This window comes from Rhyacophila brunnea, unplaced genomic scaffold, assembly GCF_057557595.1.
Source record: "Rhyacophila brunnea isolate RB1 unplaced genomic scaffold, BYU_Rbru_1.0 scaffold_7, whole genome shotgun sequence".
NCBI classification, from domain to species: domain Eukaryota; kingdom Metazoa; phylum Arthropoda; class Insecta; order Trichoptera; family Rhyacophilidae; genus Rhyacophila; species Rhyacophila brunnea.
In genome coordinates, this window is record NW_028233339.1 from 5,913,230 (window position 1) to 5,935,384 (window position 22,155).

Sequence of the window (22,155 nt, forward strand, 5' to 3'; positions counted from 1 at the left end):
TTTTGAAAAAAGTAGAACATCCCACCCGGCAGGAATCGAACATCCATCTCTCGGGTATCACGCCCACGCACATAGACCACTATGCTAAAGGATTCATACTTAATTGCGACAAATTTTAACTAATGACTACTAATATTCACTGAAACTCTTTCCAAATTGAGCTACTATTGGCGATCGGCTTTTGTACTTTAAATCAAAGTAGGTACCTATTACTTTAATTACTAACCGACATCACGGATCACTCCAAGATTTTTTGCTGTAACTTACTTGAACTTGTTAATAATTTTTAATTAACCATTTTTTTTTATTCAACGAATAATTCACAAGAATGTAACATTCTAGTTATTGAACATACATACATAATTTTTCACATTAAACATATTACATAAGTTTTCAAAATTATGTATGTTCAAATTAGAATGTTACATTCTTAAATCTTGTGAATTATTCGTTGAATAAAAAAAAATAGTTAATTAAGATTTATAGTTTACACCTTTACTCTTTCATAGAAAATATTTCTGTGTATGAAAGGGAAAAGATGAATGATGAAGGATGAATCTTAAAAATCAGTTAAATAATATGGCCAATTAACCATAATACACAGTGACGCCCCTAGACAAAATGCTGCCCCTAGGCAGTGCCAAAATGCCGCCACATTTTTTATACAGTACTTTTTATCATCCTTTCATGACTCCAATATCTAAGAAATGTGTTGTATGGATACATTACTAACAAGATATTATATACCACTAAATCTAATTTAAATGCCATCTCTTATTCTATAGACTATATTGTAAGTCTACAGTTTCAGATAGGTACATTTAAAAATACACTTGACAACTTCCAAAACTCACGAGTGACTGGTAATTATATTTGGATAAATTTTAAATTAAGTATGCACGAGTCATGTTGTTCACCAAGAACTTGACATCCAAAGACAACGGAATTAAACTAGACATCGCGAACCCAACAAAAAAAAAATCCTGTAAAAATTTTATAGTACCTAATTAATACATTTTGTTTCCAACCAGTGAGCTGATTTTTTTAATGGAAAGATATTTCCGTTATTACTATGTTTATGTAGCTATTTCTATATATACCTAATGATTCTCCTCGATTTGCCGCCCTTCGGATAACTGCCGCCCCGAAGCGACACTCAATCTGCCTACCCCCACGGGACGTCACTGATAATACGCAATATTATACAGCAAAGGAACGAGTCGAATCAACACCTTTGAATTATTAGTAAATTACTTTTTTACAATAATGTTCACACACAAACTTGTCCAAAACTTTTGGCTGTATGAAATTTATTGTTTCTATGTATTATTATTTATGTTTGTAGGCGGTGTGGGTGTTCAGTCTCATCGACTATCATCCGCCTACGTACCACAATGGCCAATACCACTATCCCGGTTGGGCCGAAGGCCTCGGATGGACCATGGCTTCAATCTCACTAGTTTGTATTCCCGGATATGCAGCTGTCACAATTACCAGAGCTGAAGGCAATTCTTTTATGGAGGTTAGACCATTCACTAATTTTTTAAGATACCATAATAATTTTAACTATATTCTTGGTACTACTACCAAAATAAACCTGTGTTTTTACAAGTGAAGCTTTGAAACTAAATCCAAAAATATTATATCCAGCGATTAATTCTAGTGTCAAACAAGAACTTCTTGTCTACGTGTTAAAACTGTGAACTAACAAACCCCTCCTATGTATTTAATCATATTTCCGTTTCAAATGAGGAATGCCCCTAAATTTATCATTTCATTTTACGCTTCCGTGGTGTACAGATCTATCAATTTACATAATGTGATCCTTTTTATAATAAAAATATATATAAAACGATCAGGATTGGTATTAAAATTGTTATTAGTAAACTTTTGGTTTAATGCGAAGAAGAAAAGGAGTCGCATCTAAAAACAGAACTGATACATTATTTAAACATTCGTTGCCGCCATGACAGTCACTGAGAACTCGTCCATATGCGACTACAGCGACTTCCTGTTATCGATGAGATCTTGTTATCGGACAGTACTGTTGTGTATATGATTAGGGTCGCCTTTATGTTAATGGTTTTTTTCCGTTTGTTACAGAAATTCAAAAACTCAATTAAGCCGACCATGTTCGAGTGTAAGATTTGCGAAGAACACAACTGCGAACATTACGACAACGATTCCATGGTGGGAAACGTCATTCAAGAGATGTCCCCCATGTTGGGAACCGCCACGTTTGTCATTCCGACGCCGAGCACCCTCACGCCGGCGACCCCACACCCCCCACCCAACTCCACATAGTATCTTTCCTTCCTACTCGTTCTTCATTCTAAGGAGACGCTACATTCCGGCTTGTTTATTTACCTTATTTGCTACACATTATAATGTTGCATGATATTTAAACAGCTACAATGAAGCGTTTCTATTAAGACCGCAATAAATGATGTGTTGGTGCGTATGAATTTTGACAATACTTATTTAACTCTGAATTCTACATGCGTAGGAGAGTGCATTGTGTATCAATCAATATACAGAAGATATTATTCAAATGACAATTAATATTATCAAATCTCGTCTTCATATTCATACGAATCAATGCAATATTAGAGTTAGCCATACAATGAATTGAGCTTAATACACCAGAGCAGAGATAGTCGAAGAATCCTTTGATTACCAAGTAGCAGTATTTCGTTTCACCATTGTCTTATGCGAAAAAGACCGGGAAACAAAATATTGCTACTAATTTTTATTTATGCGTAAAAGTTATCCTTATTCTTCGCAAAATTCAAAATTAAGTGCTATTGATCATTTAATTTCAAAGCCCTCTATAGTCAGGCCGCGGCACAAAACTGTGAATTTCGATCAGTTATTTTGCATTATAGATACTTCTAATGCAATATAAACTGTAGAACATAACGATTGTTATGTAATTCTTAATTATTAATATGAATGAAACTTGCAATATCTTCATTTACTGAGAACAGGTTATCGCATTGCATTGCACTCGCAGTTTAGTACCGTGACCTGACTATAGATAGCCTTTAATATAATAAGTTTATTACTGAAACCTATTCTATAATCTTTTTCGCAAATACTTTACAAAATCTCATGGTAACCAAAGGTTTAAATAGTGTGTCGTTATAAAATGAGCAGATTGTATCTGCTTAAAAATCCATTCTAGATTTTGTGGAAATCGTCATATTATTGTCTTATTGTGATATTTGTGGTAGCGATACATATTAAAATAGTGTATCAAAAATATTTATGAACTCATCGATTGTAAAAACAAAATATTTTATTTAAAAATACAAACTGCTTATTTATATAGAGAGCACTGCCATTAACGGCGTTCTTATATTATTAATAATTATTGGTATAAAATACCGAGGAAATTTAATCCATGTAAGACATTATTTATTTAGTTCCAATTGTATATTCGAATCTAATAATAATTATAACACTTGAAGCGTTGTTATGAGACATTATAAACAAAGTATTCTATAAGGTTACATACTTTTAACATTATAATTAATTAAAAAAAAAACTATAACTGATGGAAGTGAACAAAAATCTCTAAGATTTAATTATTAATATAAATGCATTCCATTCCTAGTCCAATTCAATGAACATTTCTAATCAATTATATGTTACCAGTTAAGTAGAGAGCACCCAAAAATATATAATATATTTGGTTTTGCATTGTTATACTAAATAATCCAATATTGCGATGTAATAATATATATTTTACATTCCAATTAAATCAATTCAATATAAATTTATTCGTTAATAATATGTAAATACTGTTATCTTAATAAATGCTATAGGAATAAGATACGCACAAAATAATATTTGTGTCTTCCCTGTGAATAAGGATCTTAAAGAGGATAAATTTAATATCACCATTTTGAGATAATGACGTTAGTACGGGGTAAACTGTGAATTACTGAGATTAGAGAAAACAATCAAAATAAATCATTTGTATTTTAGTTAAATCCCGATTATTATGAGGTAACATTCTTTTTTGGTGATCAACAAAATTTTAAAACATAGGGGTGCCATTTGGGTCAAATTTGAATGATCAAAATGATGTGAGTATAGTGTATTTATCACAGACCAGTTTCTCATTTGAATTTTGCTACTCTGCATCCTGCCTAGCAGAGTGGGGGTGCGCCTCTGCGAAATAAATATATATTCTACTATTCAGCAGCGGCGAAGAATGCCTCTTCGACGGAGGTAAGATGAATAACTGAAAAAAGTACTATGACAGTCATGCAGTACTTTATAGTTAAATTGTGTTTTATCTTCAGTATTCTGATGACGAATGTAAAAAGACTATGTGCCCCTGTTTTTTGGAATGCACAGGATCAATCCCACGACCTACGACTTCATAAACGGCCGCTAGTGCGTGAGATAAAAATATGTTCAAACTTAGACACCAATATCACAGACTAGCAGAAAGATGAAACCGCCATTGTAAATTATCATTTTCTATTCTAACATACAGTTCTTTTGGTATTGCAGTAGGCAGGTTGGTCGCAATCTGCTTATATTTTTCTATGGATAAATGCATAATAATTTTTATTTCCATTATGACGTCACTGTTGGTTTAAGTATACGTATTTTTAACTTGTCGAATTGGCTACAATCATTCTTTAGTTCTGTGGAGATAGATAGATGGCATTGTGAGTAATTTAAAATTAACAATAAATAATGTCATCATATTACTGTACGTTAACTTACAAATCGAGGTGAACGTAAATGTTAAATAATCGACGCTGCTGTATAGTACCAATTATTTTTGTGTGAAACATAAAGCAATAATATAACCGTATCTATATTTTTTGAATAAATGTACTCCTACTGTGCCAATTACTGTATTTTATAAGAATATATGTATTTTTATGTCATTTACACAAATTTTAATAAACTCTGTATACATATTATTATTATATAATGATCTTATTACGTTTTGAAGAAACTTCACAACAAAAGTTTAAAATCATAAAAATTAAAAGAACGTAAAATACATATTGTCAAATTATAATACAAACAATAAATTTTTAAATGTGAATTAAACTTAAAGACACCAAGAAGAAATACACAATATTAAATATGAGTGTATATGTAGGTACTACACTACATAAATTATTAGTATATTCCCATCAATAAAATAAATAAACAATTTGTATGTTTTATTGTATTTTTACGAAAAACCAATCTCAGTGAAGCAATGTTCCACTTGACTATATCAATAGTGTAGCAGGAGTGTGTTGTGATTCATAATAATATAAAAATACCTAAATAGAAATAATGTATTTCCAATGTGCTATTATTTAGTGGAGGTCTTTTGACTATATTAATTTTGTTGATAATCGGTACGTATTGTAAAATCTTGTATGTCACAAATTATTGTTTTATTTGTGTTAAAACATAGTTAAAGGAATAATATACTCAAGGAATATGAAATAATTATTGATTATTCTTTAACAAGCAATAAAATTTATTTCTCAACTGTTCACATTTGCTTCATTCAAAATATCGTCACTGTTTTGGCAGAAGACACTAATTCGAAAAAATTACATATTGAGTTAGTTATACCAAAATGTTCCTTATTTCAAACTTTACCGTCTGGAAACCTTCTTATTAAATAAACAGTCTTTATTTTAAAATCATCCTTTTTACGATTACTTAATAAACTCACATGATAGACCATTTCAAACATTTTAACAACTTCAAAGTCAAATTACTCAAAACTAGTATTCTCCAGTTAGTGTGTTCTGTCGGAACAGAGACGATATTACGTGTAAAAAATTGCTATTTTCTTCACTTATTTTTACAACCTCTGGAAAAGAATAGAAAGTCATTTCGTGGTAATAGATGAACTTTCATATTTTCACAAATTATGTCAGCATTAGAAACGGTAGGTAAGAAAAAAGTTTTTATAATAATTATTGCAAGTATTGCAACTCAAGATACTAAGGTTCAACGCACACTACAATGGCTAGAGTCGAGACAGACGTTAACCAGGAAGTTACAGGTTTGATATTCAATTCATGGATAACTTGAACATGAGGATACAAGGCAGAATAATGTACGAATATTGCACGCCTGTCAGTCTGGCGGCAGAGAGACTGATGAACGGGTATGAGGGGTATAGCTGACTGTATGTAATATTCAATGACCATAAGAACAATATTATGGTAATTGAAATTCGTACCTAAAAAATAAGAACTTTCTATACGTGTAGCTCACAAATAGTACAGTATAAATCATGAATATACAGAGATGTTACATCCTTAGTTAGATTTACCTGGGTAAACGGGCTATAGCGGCCTCGCGACCTGAAAATTAAATTGAATGATTCGGGGTACAAACAATCAAAGTAGGTATACTGGAATCATTATACATCGTCAGGTCATAGCTACCCTCAGCCCCAGGACTAAGCTCTTTCAAGAAATTATAACGTGGCCTCATTTCACAAACTATATACATACCTATAAATAATAAAGACATTACTCTTACACCAGCTCCAGACGCAAACAACAATTCTTACAAATATGAACGGAGATGAATGCAGTTGTGGATCATTCTCTTTGGTAGTTTGTTGGAGTCAATATCCTTTGGAGCAAACTGGAATTTCATTGTTGAAATAATTTATACTTCATTGAATATATTATTGTCATCTATTAAACATAGAAATGTGTAAAGAACAACCAAACCACGGAAAAATCAATGTATCTCTAAAGTAGGTAGGTACCTACTTATATATGATTTACATATCTGATCCAATTACTTAATAAAATTAAGAGCATGCTTCAGTGAAACGGCAAAATAATTTTTAGCAATAGGTGGGACGTAATTTTGCATGCCAGTCGGAGAACGATAGTCAACCTGTCCGCACGTTAATTTGTTTTGTGATGGCATCGGAGGAATTAATTCTTAAATCGTGTAAAGATGACTACAAAATGTTACGTATTTACTCGAAAAACAAAACATTCCAATGAATATATTATTATCATTACTTAAATAACAATAAACATAACATTAAATGGACGCATGTTGAATTTTTATGACAAATTATGTTTTGTTCATCACGCGTCGTTTGCACAATCTGTGCGTGCGTAGTCACGATCGTTTTAGACCGTGCCTCAGCTGAAGTATAGCCTTAATAAATAAATTTGTATTAAGTAGTTAGTGTAAGTACAGGAAATAGTAATGTTTCATTTTAGAGAATTTACAATAGTTGTAATATTCGCATTCGTTCTTACACTTACCGGCCTTTATAATGTACCGTCCCTAAGCAACACATGACCTGCTACCCCCACAGAACATCACTGGTCTCTTTTATATAATATGACATTGACAAAATCGAATGAAAAGAATTTATATACGAGTATTATTTTGTATGTTAGAATTTTTGCATATTCCAAATCTTCAGGAGATAGGTAAGTAATTGCACTCTACGACCTAATTGACATGACAGATGACCTTTGTATTGATATTTTAAACGCAATAATATTCCATTAAACATTGAACACTTATATTACCGTAGTGACGTATTCAATGAATGTTATTCACCATAGTGTTATCGTATCAAACTATCTATCAACAATAAAAAATTTGAGAATATAATAAGGCCATTTATAATATTAATTTGTGATGTTAGTCATTTAATGACCAACATCAAATTCTCATAATAATTTTTTTTAATGGAATACAGTGAAACAATATACTTATTTGTTTTTTAACTAATACTTACTAGGTAAACTTAGTTTTTTTATCATTAATCAGAACTGATAATAAATTTTATTGTAAACATTCCATATTTTATGGGGATTCCCAGTTTTAGATCATGCCCAGTCCACGGGTATGTACATTTGAGGGGTTCAGAAGCATAGGCAGCTTTCTGTAAAAAATTACTTTTTAACCTATGAATGCAGAATCATAGAGCTAAAAATTCTGCACGTTGTGAGCTGATGTTTTACCAGCAAACTCGGCTTTTTTCCATAGAAAATCGTTGTTAAAAATTAGCTTCAGAAGCAAACCCAGCTTTCTTCACTCTAAATCATGGGTGGCCAACCTTTTCAGCAGCCGGGCCTGATTCTAAAAATGAGATTTCCTACCGGGCCGCACAACCAATTTTTTTTATTATACAAAACAAAAAAGAAATATATATTAATAAAATAAAACAAAAATGAGAATCAGACATATTTATTAGATTAGACTTTTTTTAATATTAAAAAATAAACAAAATAATAAATTTTAGCGAGATGTTTGATTTTGTGTGGCAGAACTAAGTGCATCAATATCGATATCGAGCGAGGTTGTTCCTACACGCAAACAGTTTTCCAAATGCACATCAGTGATTCGTGTTCTCAGTCGGGATTTGATATGCTTCATCTGACTAAAAAGCTGTTCACACGTGTAAGTGTTTCCAATGAATAGCGAAGTCATCATTAGAGCATGTTTGTAAAATGCAGGATATTTCTCCATGTCCAAATATGTTTTGTAAAACTTTTCCAAACCAACCTGATGGAATTTCTGCTTTCACAATGTTCCATTTGTAAAATTCTCGGTATTAAATTCACGTCTACGGAGAATGGCGTTGCAAATGCAGCAAAAAGCACACGGTCCTTTTTAAAATCTTGAGCCAATATCGAATCTCAATTTGCGAAATTAGCACATCTAGTGGCAGCATTTTTTATATTATTTTCATTTTCTCACTGCTGCACTGGTTGGCCACCCATGCTCTAAATGTTTCGTCCCATACAAAAAGTCACGTGACAAAATGCCGGCTCAGTACATTTTGGTGGTTGCCGTATGAGTTTTTGTTGCGGCTTATAATCGTGATTATTGTGCTAAAATTGTGAATCGAAGTGTTAAATTATAAAATTTTGAAAGATAGAAAGTCACCCTTGGGAAATAGCTTCAAATAAAGCTAGGAAATGTTCAAGATATCCAGAAAACTGGAAGAGAAATATGAGTAAAATTTCGAGGTATGTAACTGTCACTTGACCAATAAGACAAGCATCAAAACTTTTTTTGAACAATGTAATTCTTACAATTTGACAAACAAAAAATCCTTTCCATTGTAAGTAATATCATTAGGTATATCTTATAATTAGAAATAAATGACTTTATTAAATTTGTTTTTTTATGTGCAGGTAAAGATTTTTTTTCATTTATTGAAGTTACAATGTTTGTATTTGAGTATTTTTACAATAAAAAACATGGCTGACAAGTAAAAAACTAAGAAACAAACATGGCTTTCTTTCAAGTTGTCAAAAGCAAAGTCAGACTTCTTGATGGGTGAGAAGCAAATGCAGCCTTCTTAAATTTATTATGCATATGTCTTAGTCATCTAATAAAATTAATGACTTCTAAAATTGAAACACAATATTCTACTATAATGTATAGCTCACATAGATTAAATTAAATTGTAAGACTTGTTATCAGTTTTTGACGTTTTTCTCAAAACTACTCACGTGGTAGAAAGCTGCCTTTGCTTTTAGGCACCTCATTTATAATAATATTATAAGTATATTTTTTTAATAAATATGTGATAACAAAACAATGTTTATCTTTCAATGTGTTAAAACATAAACAAATACATCTGGGAATCATTAAATTGTTTTCTTTCATTACCTAATAAATATTATTAATTGAGTTAAATAAATTATATTTAATTTTTGGTATATTAATTAGTCGATAGCTATTTCGGTTGTAACACCATTATCAATACTACAAAAATAATTCAATTCAATTATATATCGGTATATTATGAGGCACCAAGGCCAAATAGCCTTTTATCCTCGTCATCTGTAGTACTCGTGTTTGTATACCTACTAACGAAGAGCGCATGGCTCTTCATCGTGAGTCTGAAGGAAAAAAAACTGGGAAAAATAGGGGATATACAGTGGTTTTTCCTTTGAATTGACTGAGTCAGCACTGCAGAATATTTTATTTTATATCTATGTAGATTAGGGAATCCAATCCCGAGCCTTCGGGCATATGGGCCTAAACAGAGTAGAGGTTTGTATTAACAGATTTTGTTTTTTACGAGAAATGGATGTCAGCCACTTGCTAAACCTATTAGGTCCATACCCTGACTCACACACAAATTGAAAAACAATATGTGTACTTGCCAGACCCAGGATTCGAACCTGAGACCCACGGCGTGATAGTCCAACGCTTAAGCCATGCGGCCACCGTGGGTATACATGACACAAATCTCAACAACATACTGAGCGTTTTGTATTTCTCCGCATTCACCTAGCGGAGAATGATTTAATCCCCACTAGATACTGTTGATGATGCGTATATATTTTAAAACTGTCAAATTTTATCTTATGCTTTTCAGTTCATAAATTTTACAACGCTGTAGACTTATTATAATAATTAACTGCCTAAATAGGTAAAGTGATAAATTTATCACATTTAGCTCTTTTTGGATGTTAAATGATATATGTTAGAATAGCCTCGCCAGTGTATGTTTATAATATTGCACCTATTTCTATTGATCAATTTTTTGTCATTATGATTATATATATTCAGATTGAGAATCGCTGGAATTGCAGTTGGTCAAAGAAATGTTTATAACTTGTTGTTTTCCAATTACTGAGATAAATCAATATATTTGATAACAACACTGTATAAATACAGAAATAATCATTAAGTCTCGCAAATTTTGTATTATCAAATTTATTCATTAGAACTTTAAGTGACTTTTTGTTTAATTACAATCAATCCAATATGAAGTGGACATCTCAGTTTTTAGTATTCTTGTTTTTTATATTTTTTAAAAGTGAAATAAGCAAAGCTGGTGAGTACTTAATTGAAATAAAAAATCATTAGAAATAAGGAATTTATCATCTATCAGAAGTTTGGATTTAATTCTCTGACAATAAATTTATAGTCCGGATTCATTGATAAATCGTTGAAAAATTTGTACAGATTGGACCACCTTCAGCCTTTGCTACCCAGAAGTCAACTCTGCAGTATATTATATCAATATAACAATATAATATAACTCAAATGTAATCAATCACACCCTGACTCCGATATATGTGATAATTGTGAAATAGGGGGTTGTATAAAATATGTAACATGATGTCACCAAAGCTCACACAGACAATATTTTGTGCAAATATAATATACATACTATATACCAGTGGCGAATGGTGGAGGTATGCTGTTAATTAAGATCTGACACAAATAGTGCACCCCATAGACTAATATACTGTGCACCCTAAACCTTGTCAGTCACACGTATTTGTTTTCATTGAAATAAGACTGCAAATTGCAAATGGTGTTGATTAGTTTTTAAAATGCACTATTTTATGTTTGATCCTAATAGCGTACCTCTACCTTTCGCCACTGTTGAATACATACATAATCATTTTCAACATTCAATTTAGACCAAGTAAGTCCACTAATCTATAGAGGATTCATGTCATTCCGCTGTCACTGTAAAAAAAATCTGTGACAAAATGTGACTTTGAGGGATGGAGGGTTAAAAAAATAGCGACAATCGCGTGATGTCACTTGAAAATGACGCTGTACAACAAGTCTAGAACTGGGGTGATGAAATATTCCCACCCTAAACCATATGCATTTTTGATGATCGTATAACATTGTTGACTTACCTATTTTTTATTCTTTATTATAGAATGTCCAAATATTATCACCAAATCGGTATGGGGCGGAATAGCAAATGCCCAGGTGGACCGTATAATAATTCCAGTCGGATATGCAATTGTGGAACACACTGTCTCCCAAGAATGCAGTACGCTGACTGTATGCTCTGAACGAGTTGCGAATATACAACATTACCACATAAACTCCTTGGGATATCATGATATTGGATACAAGTAAGGAATATTCATCCATAAAATTCTATGTAATATGGATTATTAAGTATACATTACACTGTAACCCCTATGGCTTTAGTTTATCTTCGTAAAGGTAGCAATATATCGAGTAGGATTTTTTTTAGCAACCTTACCTAACCTAAACTCGTACGTACGCAGTTTTATCACACTTCACCGTGAAATGTTGTATCCGAAATATATGGCCGTATATTAAAGACCATCCAACCTCTTTGGGTCGTATAGTACTGATATAAAATTCATGTCTAAATAAAACACGGTCCTTGTCGGTTTACAGTTACAGGAAACCAGCAGCAAACAAATTTTGAAAATATCCGACATACTGGATTATTTGTTAGGTTAGATTAGGTTAGGTTTTCATTCTTGAATCCATGAATTTTGCCAAAATCATCTATGAAAATTAAATTAATGTTCGTATTGAATCTAATAAAATTGGAGACCGTATAGTATACGGTCATCTCTTTACGCTCACGGCAAACTGTGCTATGGTGAAATGTTTTATGTACAATCTACATGTAACCACCTAAATTAACCTAGCCGGTCTAAAAAGAAGTTACCATGTGGCCATTATGTTTTTATTTCAACACGGAATTTACATTAAACATTTTGAAAACAATATTTGATGCAGTTATATAATACGTTGGTAACGACAAGTGCAGAAGAATCAAAATCACCAGCAGTAGTAATAATTGTTGTTTATATTTTAATAATCAATTCGTTTTCCTCTTTTTTGCAGCTTTTTGATTGGAGGCGATGGAAATGTTTACGAAGGAGTGGGTTGGCACAGAGTAGGAGCCCACGCATCCGGATGGAATACTAGATCTATAGGAATAGCGTTCATAGGAAACTTTTCAGGTGAGTGTTCCATCTAATAAAGCACATAATTTTACCCATACCCCACTAGAACGGTAATTTGCAATCATAACTGTTCTTTTACTACTGTGGTCAAACATCCGAATGTGTGTAACTTATTATAAGAAAAAAACACACGTACATTTATTATAGTTTCGCTAATTTAATATTATGTATTTAGTTATTAGTCTCTTTGTTTAATTTATATCATCAACTAGACTAGAGTAAACACACTTAGGTAGTTCTTGTTCTCCAATATTGCATTTTATTTCTAGAAAAACTGCCACCACCAATTGCATTGGAAGCTTTAAGAAAATTACTTCAGTGCGGCGTGGAAAAGGGTGAATTGGATACCAGATATAAACTGCTGGGTCATCGTCAGGTCATAGCTACCCTCAGCCCCGGGACTAAACTCTTTCAAGAAATTATAACATGGCCACATTTCACAACCAATGTATAACAATCGAGACATTACTCTTGAACCGTCTCCAAACGCAAACAACAATTCCGACAAATATTTTAAGTAAAATAATTTATAGGGTATTTGGTCAATAAATGTTTTAAAAATAGAATAGATGTATGTAAAACAATTATTTATTATTATTATATCCAATCCATTCTAACAATCGAGGTCCTCATTATCCGAGTCGCCACAGTTAGGAATTTGCAGAAAAATTCAAGAAACACTATAAAAACACATAAAAAACTTAACTGTCACTTTAAATCTTTCAATCCCACACTCATACGCTATTTCTGTGTTGCTCACGTGCCTGCGGCTCCTCAGTCTTTTGCTGCTGAAACTTTGTAGTGCGTGGTCTTGTCATCGTGAATATTTTTCCTCTCAAATCTGGATTTTTTACTACATCTTTACCATGAGTTCACGGAGAAGTAATGATACAATATCCACCCAGAGGAGAAAACACAAAAGTTACTGCCTAGATGTAAAATTAGATGTTATAAAACGGAAAAAAAGGGGAACGCATAATTGATATTCGCGATAAAATAGAAGATGTAAATGCTCAACATTTTGCTACTTCCAAATGATGGTTTCACCGTTTCAGAAGTTTCGCTAATTTTCTATTATTTATTCATTAGAAATAACTTTTGTTTAATTACAGTCAATCAGTCAGTATGAATTTGACAATTAATTATAAATTCAACACATTCACAACATAACATGGAAAACAAAGAAATATGTAACAGCATTAATAATATTTATATGAAAGCATAATTTGCATAGTAAATATAAAAATATGCTAAGTAGACCCAGTTTTAAGAATTTATGAACGTCCACCTAACGCATCCTCAAGCGAATGAAATATATCAATATCCAAATCAATTTGATTGAATACAGTCATTGCTCTCCCAATTGGCATTATCAACCGATGGTCCCATTTTCTAAGATAATTATCAGGGACATACAAGTCAATACTACCTACCAATTAATGGCGATGAGTCAGTCACATGGCTGTTACATCGCAGACTCTGGACTTTGATAAATCTAAATATCATCAGGCTCATCAAAGAGCTTGTAGAGATCAAGATTGTAGCGACATTGCACAATGTCATCCTCACAGATTGAGATTCTTCAAACTCAATCGACGTAAAACTAACAAATCACGATTAGTTAAATTAGATCTGTTAGAACTGAGGCGATGTTGTCCGTCGAATCTTAAAGGAAATGCAATTAGCCGAAATTAAAACACTCGCTGACGGCTTAATTTGTTGTGGAATGACCTCTATGCAATTCTTAAATCAGGATACGACACAGTGAAGTCATGTGGCATAGAAAAATAACAGCATCTTTTCGTTGTACAGTTATCGCATTAGGAGTAATAAACTTAGATAGTTCTAATTCTCCAATATTGCATTTTATTTCTAGAAAAACTGCCAACGCCAATGGCATTGGAAGCCTTGAAAAAATTACTTCAGTGCGGCGTGGAAAAGGGTGAATTGGATACCAGATATAAACTCCTGGGTCATCGTCAGGTCAAAGCTACCCTCAGCCCCGGAACTAAACTGTTTCAAGAAATTGTAACATGGCCTCATTTCACAACCGAAGTATAAACAATAGAGACATTACTCTTGCACTGGCAAAATATGAACGGTGATAAATGCAGTTGTGGATCATTCTCTTTGGTAGTTTGTTGGAGTCAATATATGGATATATATATATACTCCAATACTTTGGAGCAAGCTGGAATTTCATTGTTGAATTTTAATTTTAAATAAAATAATTTATTTAATTAAATATTTTGTCAATAAATCTATTAAAAATAGAAAACATGTAAAACAATTATTTATTGTTACTATAACTGTATAACTAAACCATATTCTACTCATTCATTGCAACCGAAGTACTAAAAACTTTATGTATATTCAAAGTATGTATGTACATATGTTTTACACTTAATAAATAAATTTTTATTAGAAAACAATAACAATAAAAAGAATTTATAAATATATTAACGTTTGAAATTAATGTTTAATACTGGGATAATAATCAATTATTGCATTTTGACAAATAGTCAGCAAAAAATTATCAAACATTCACTCAGTTTTCAAATAATGATACGTATAATAAAATTTATAAGCGTTTCCTTTTTGGCTGTGATAAGACAATAATATAATATTATTGTCTCATACACACTCATTCATAAAACATACAGTTACATATTTCTTCTACTTTAAAATGAAGAAACTCCTAAGTGTTTTTGTATCTTTTAATTTGGTCTTTTTGCAAACAACCTTTATCAAAGCAGGTATGTAAAATATTGACCTGAATTTAAAAAAATCAATAGTTAAATAAGACAATTAATAGTTAAAAGTACAATTATTGTTTACAGCTTGTCCTAACATCTTGACTAAGTCAAGATGGAGTAGTCATCCAAATAATGACGATACTGATAGCATACAAACGCCAGTGGAAAACGTGATCATAGCTCATACAACGTCGCAAGAATGCAATACACTCACAGTTTGTTCACGCAAGTTAAACAATTTAGAAGACCATTATATTAATAACTACCACAATGATGGTATTGGATACAAGTAAGATTTATTAAAATCAAACAGATTTATAATTATTTACTGTTCTGTATTTATATCTCTGACCCGCCTTCGCTCTGACCTCTCGCAACCTTATCTGGCTGTTAAAATTAAAAAATATGTTACTTGTTATCACCTCATTTGAATAGTAGCTAAGAAAATACAAAATTTTGTGATAAGTGATTTTATTGTGCACTACCATAGGGATGGTGTTGGATTTAAATACTACCAGGCAAAATTTTAAGCTAGATTTTTATTTGAAATGTGGATTACTCTTTTCTTTATGCCCCTTTGATATATCATTTCTTGTGATTTGAACAATAACTTTATTAATTTAAAATCACTTACATCATTCTACCTGTCCAAGAAATGCTGATGATTTTACCCCACTTGATTTTGCACCCACGATAGCAGAGCGTTAAAGCGTCGGCTATAATGTCGTGGGTCCCAGGTTCGAATCCTAGGTCTGGCAAATACACATATTGTTTTTCAATTTATGTTTGGAGTCAGAGTATGGACCTAATAGGTTGAACAAGTGGCTAATATCCAGTTCTCGTAAAAACAAAAATCTTTTAATACCCTCCAATTTTTGGAGTAGGAGAATGAATCGACAATGATTCTTAGGACAAGAACATGATTAAAAAAATATTTCTATCAAAATAAAGACCACTTATATTGGTTTATCCTTTATGGGTGAGTGAATACCTAGACTGCGAAAATTATAACTTGAAGTGTCATGGCCGCCGTCTTGGCGCTGCGATCTATTATGAAAGGATTGCCAGTATTAGAGAATGTTTTTTTCCCCTACTTTGGTTCAGAATGTGAATATCGAATACAATACCAGACGACAATATTTTTCCAATCTGTCGGGATATTTTTAGGTGTATGGTAACACTGAAATGTCAAAGAATATCTACCTGTCATTGCATCAACTTTATTTATAGGCCCAGTGAGCTCATTTTATTTTTTTCTTCTTCATAGAAGCTTATAACACGACTTATAATCCTCCTGCTACCACTTTTTGCATTATTAACACGTTTAAACACTATACAAGAACTTGCATCACGCATAAATAACGAATGTCAAATGATTGCAGGGCAAGGGGAACGAAGAGGAAAGGGCTAGGGGGATTTTAGTTCTCGAAACGGCCAAGCTTCACATTATACTTGCCGCAGTCTATTTACAAATTTTGTTGAGATAGAATTATTAACACCTAAGTTAAACTACAAATTAACTAATAAAAAAGTTAATCACCATTTTCAGTCCTAAACGCGATGGCCAATCTGAAAGTAGAGCTCATACTAGAAGACTTTGTTTTACAAGGAATGGTTATTAATTAATCGCCCAACCCTTTTGATGAAACACACTCATGAAAAACAACATGTCGTTTTGCTAGATGGTGGGCTTGAATCTGCGTTCATGTTTTCAAATACCAATTATGCCACCGTGGAACACGATTACTGAAATAAAATAATTATATCTATCTTACCTATCTAACATAGATATAGCCAACAGGGAGCAGAAGATAGACACTCGACTCTTTCTCCATAGGATTCGAATCTGCAGCCGAATCATATTCACAAAGTTTTTTTTCAATCAATACAATATTATGTGTAATGGTTGACAACCGATCCTGAAAAAGTTTTTAAGATACTCGCATACAGTCAATATGCTGTGATATAAATAGCGATTTACTTTTTCCTTTACCATCAGATACCCTTTCCTCAGATATTCGTATAATACAGTCGAACTTGGTTATTACGAGGAAGATGGGACTGACTGAATTTGCTTGTTATAAGCGTTACTCGTTATATCAGAGAATAGGTATTTTTAAATGAGCGTTCACATGACACGAAAAGTCGAAAAAATAAAAAATCTGAAAACCATCGTAAAAATCCCCGAAACAAGCATGGCATTCATAAACTACAAAAGAAGTTGTTTATTGTATCTACTGACTTCACAAACCTTGGATTTTTTTACTTGCGTGGATACTTTTTCAATATTGTCGGCGAAAACACCAATTAGGTAGGTACTTAGACACTAACTAGTATCATAAACCTAATGCGATCCCGGCGGCATCCTGTCCGGTCAGATTTCATTGCTTAGGGTAGAAATGTTTTTAAACGATCGATACATTAACGGTTTTAAAAAAAAATTTGACAATATTTTAGCTCGGCATATTTATGATAACTTGCTCGTTATAACAGTGGATGTATGGAGAAAATCATAAACTAAAATGTCAACGAATGTTTCCTCATTATATCCGAGATCTCGCTATATCCGTGATCGTAATAACCGAGTTCGACTGTATTTAAATTGTAATCAATTTGATTTTAATTACACAATAAATTAATTAACAATGTCTGCTTATCTAGTTTTATAATTGGCGGAGACGGTAACATTTATGAAGGAGTGGGTTGGCACAAAGAAGGAGAACATGCTCCATCCTGGAATTCTAGAGGCCTTATTGTAGCATTCATCGGAAATTTTGGAGGTTACAAAATCGATTATCTTATTTTATAATCAATTCTTTCAGCTATATTTAGAGTATGCGGAGGGTTTAATTCAGAGCGTTGGAGCAGGAGCACTGGAGCAATGGGATTTTACCCGGAGCAGGAGCACCGAAAATGTGTAGTGCTCCACTGCTCCGGATGTTTTTTTTATTATTACTTAAATTTTCGTCCTAAAATTCAATGAAAATAGTATATTTGGACACTTTGAAACACTGGAATTATTTGAAATATGGCAACACTGCCGAGTGATAAATAACCTCACTTTTTTGACAGAAGAGGCAAATGATGAGAGACGATTTACTTTCGGAAATTTTGTTTAATAGAATTAATAATGAAAATGGCGATTATTTTAAAACTACTTATTTAATATGTATAAGTACGTACAATGCTTATTAAAACTTTTTACCCGGAGCGGAGCCGGAGCAAGTATTAGGTCCCGGAGCGGAGCAACTCAAAAAAGGATCCGGTCCAACGCTCTGGTTTAATTAATTAGATTGAGTGGAATAAGACGATTCAATGTATTGTTCCTCATGTGGATCTGGGTGATTACTGATTGAATACCTGGGGTATACCTTTGCAACTATAAATATGGCAATTTTTAGTTGATAAGCAGTGCCACACTTTTCTTTGGTCGCTGTTATACATGGCATTGGTGTGGCTAAAGCCGATCTTTATCAAAAAGTACAATCTTTTTAAAATATATATAGTGTATATATCAGTGGCGAAGGGTGGAGGTAGGCTGTTAAGATTCGCTATAAATAGTGCACACTAAACTTTGATAGTCATATGTATTTGTTTTTATTGAAGTAACACTACAATTTACAGATGGTGTTAGTTAGTTTTTAAAAATCAATTAAACCCTGCCTAAACGAAACCATAATAGATTTGGTCTAATTTGGGCGATACAACAAAATTGTGCACACTTTTTCATTCATAGTTATTTGTTTTCGTTGGATTAAAAATACATATTACACATATTGTTGGTTCATTTTTTTAATTCATTAAGTCCTGCGTAAACCAAACTATAATAAATAAAAAATATTATTCTATCTATAAAATACTCAAAGTTATGTATGATTTAATTGCATAATTTTAGATATTTTATAGATAGACATGTAATTTTTGACTATTATCTATTATGGCTTGGTTTCTCAGGGTTTAATTGAATTTTAAAATCTTACCAACACTATCTGTAAATTGTAGTCTTATTTCAATTAAAACAAATATGTATGTATGAAAAAGTTTAATGTGCACTATTTATGGCGGATCTTAACAGTCTACCTCCACCCTTCGCCACTGGTATATATCAAGTGCGCATGTGAGATGCACGGGCACAGGATCGAGAATCAGTGCTGTAAGGGTGTCAATAAATATTTTTAGGTACAAATAAAATAGCATAATATTGCAAAAATAGTAATTTAGTCAATGGGTACTCAATGTTTCACATGCTTTGATTATCTGTTAACAGAAAAGCTACCCACTCATTTAGCACTAGAAGCGCTGAGGATGTTGATAACTTGCGGAGTGGAGCTTGGTGAACTGGATACCAGATATAAACTCATCGGCCATCGACAAGTCAGAGCCACTCAAAGTCCTGGAGCAAGACTTTTTCAAGAAATTTCAACTTGGCCACATTTCACAGTCAATTTAGAAGATTGAATGTTAACAAATATTTCTTATTTAATTGTCTAGACCAGTGTTTCTCAACCTTTTTACTCCTGCGGACCGCTGAAAATAGGAGAAACGTGCGGACCGCCAACACAGAAATAAAAAATATTATTTATATGGTACCTAATGTATAAAAACATCTTATGTAAAACTTTGTTTGATAAATGCCTGTTTTAAGTTTATTATTTAGTTGATAATGTCCCCTTGAAGAGGACGAAACCGGTACAAAATTTAATTAAAAAAGTGGAATAAGTACTATAAAATTGTTATATTTAATAAAACAAATAATTAATCAAATAATACAATACAGTTCCACCATGAATTGACAATTAACACTATAAAAGAAATTATGTAAAACTATTAATCTATAAGTACAAAAACACAATGCCCAAATACTTGCATGTGTACGGGTTTTGAAGATTTTATTGGAATTTTTTGCATAGGCATTGTGTTACAAAGTGTTACATGAGAGAAATATTAATCGGAGAATGTAGTTGAAATTTTTTTGTAATATTTCGTGATTGACACAAATAACAAAATATATAGAATAAATTATAATAATGCTATAATTATAGTATTTGTGGTATAATTCTTATCTCTGCAGGTACTACATAATATGTATATCGTCACTTAAGAAACAACACCGCGGAAGTCAATTAATTAAAATTTTCAGGGGCAAACAAAAACCGTCTCAAAAAATTGAAAATTGATACTTACCTTTTAACTTATTTTTTTTGTGTTTAGTTGTGTGTTTTTTTTTAACTAAACACAAAAAAAAAAGGTAGTCAAAGTAAAAGGTATCAATTTTCAATTTTTTGAGATGGTTTTTGTTTTCCCCTGAAAATTTTAATGAATTGACTTCCGCAGTGTTGTTTCTTAAGCGACGATATGCAGTATGTCAAATCTGACAGGGACACCAGCATTATTCGTCTCTAGCTTGTTTGGGAAATACTGGTCTCGAGATTAGAGATTAACTTAATATCAATGAATAAAGAGTTTTAATATCTAATTGTTTATTTTCGAAACTCATTCACTTTAGGTAGGCACCTATGTATAAACATCATGTCAAAATTACTAAGCCTTTCATTGTAAAACAACTTTAATTTTCAGGTCCTTGACTAAAAGGGTAAAATCAAACCCTACATTTAGCTTTGCAATCAAAGAAAAATCCTGAATAATAAACTACGGACAGACATGAGATTAACACAACATCATACAATGCACATTCAATGCTCCATTACTTTCAACTTACTGAAGCATGACCAACTTAAATTAGGCTGTGATCACATACACTATCCCATTGTCATTCTTCAACATAAACAAATGTACTTGACACAATTGTATTTGACTGAAGACACAGAGGCGTCACAAATTAAACTACAACAGTCTTTCACCATCACAAAGAAATACTCGATTTTCACATTCGTCTTCATTGTGCTCATCATCAAACTGTGCAAAAAGCATACTGCAAGACGGTAAGGGGAACTACGCAACAGTATAAAAAATCGGTGTGTACTTATGTACACGCGTTAGAAGTTATACTTCTTTGGCGTAACAAAACAAAAACAAAACTTGTGATAAACTAGATTCTTTGACTAGCTCTTAATTATCTTGTTAAATTACACACTCAAGAAAAAGGACCGCTTATTGGAACGCCGTTGGTTTATTTCTATACACTATAACTTATATTACTATATTATATAATGGTTTCTCGTTATTTTTATTTTTAAACTACCAACTGTCACTGACGTTTAATCGTTTGTTTACATAAGGAATTGCAAATGGCCGACCATAATAAATTCGCTGCCTAGGCAACGAAACAATTCTAAACTATAATATTATATTGTATAATCGTTACGATGCAGTATCATACTGTGGCGTAAAGGTAGTGCGCTTGGCTGATAAGCGGACAATCGGTGGTTCGAATCCAATCGAGTGCGTTTTTTTTCATGTGAAAAAATAAATGATGTGTTACATGTCATATGTCAAAAATACACTCTGATCTGATTTCTCAAACGCGCCAAAAGTATAACTTCAAAAACAAGGATATTCACACCTTCTCTTACACTCCGGTGGCAGGCCGTGAGTGATGTTATACGAATCAAGTATATGACAAGGTCACGTGGGCTTCCTCATTGTTAATTTGAAAACGACTTTCACGAAAGCTGTTGGCCGGTTGAGGA

At 32.4% G+C, this 22,155-nt stretch overlaps 2 protein-coding genes across 2 annotated transcripts in view; both read left to right on the top strand.

The window, feature by feature from the left end:
- Positions 1 to 3,536, top strand: part of ine (solute carrier family 6 member inebriated) — a 138,703-nt gene extending 135,167 nt beyond the window's left edge. Inside the window, exons 10-11 of the mRNA XM_085957928.1 lie at positions 1,346 to 1,522; positions 2,104 to 3,536. Coding sequence (XP_085814054.1) covers positions 1,346 to 1,522; positions 2,104 to 2,304 — 378 coding nt within the window. The 3' untranslated portion in view covers positions 2,305 to 3,536. The remainder of the gene's footprint in view (positions 1 to 1,345; positions 1,523 to 2,103) is intronic.
- A 7,201-nt stretch (positions 3,537 to 10,737) lies between these two features.
- Positions 10,738 to 20,973, top strand: LOC147064403 (peptidoglycan recognition protein 3-like). Its single transcript, XM_085957643.1, is given in 8 exon segments — positions 10,738 to 10,825; positions 11,672 to 11,873; positions 12,628 to 12,746; positions 14,626 to 14,850; positions 15,362 to 15,505; positions 15,590 to 15,794; positions 18,167 to 18,285; positions 19,773 to 20,973. Coding segments are annotated over 8 exon segments (1,275 nt in total). The 5' UTR covers positions 10,738 to 10,755; the 3' UTR covers positions 19,964 to 20,973.
- Positions 20,974 to 22,155: the final 1,182 nt, after the last annotated feature.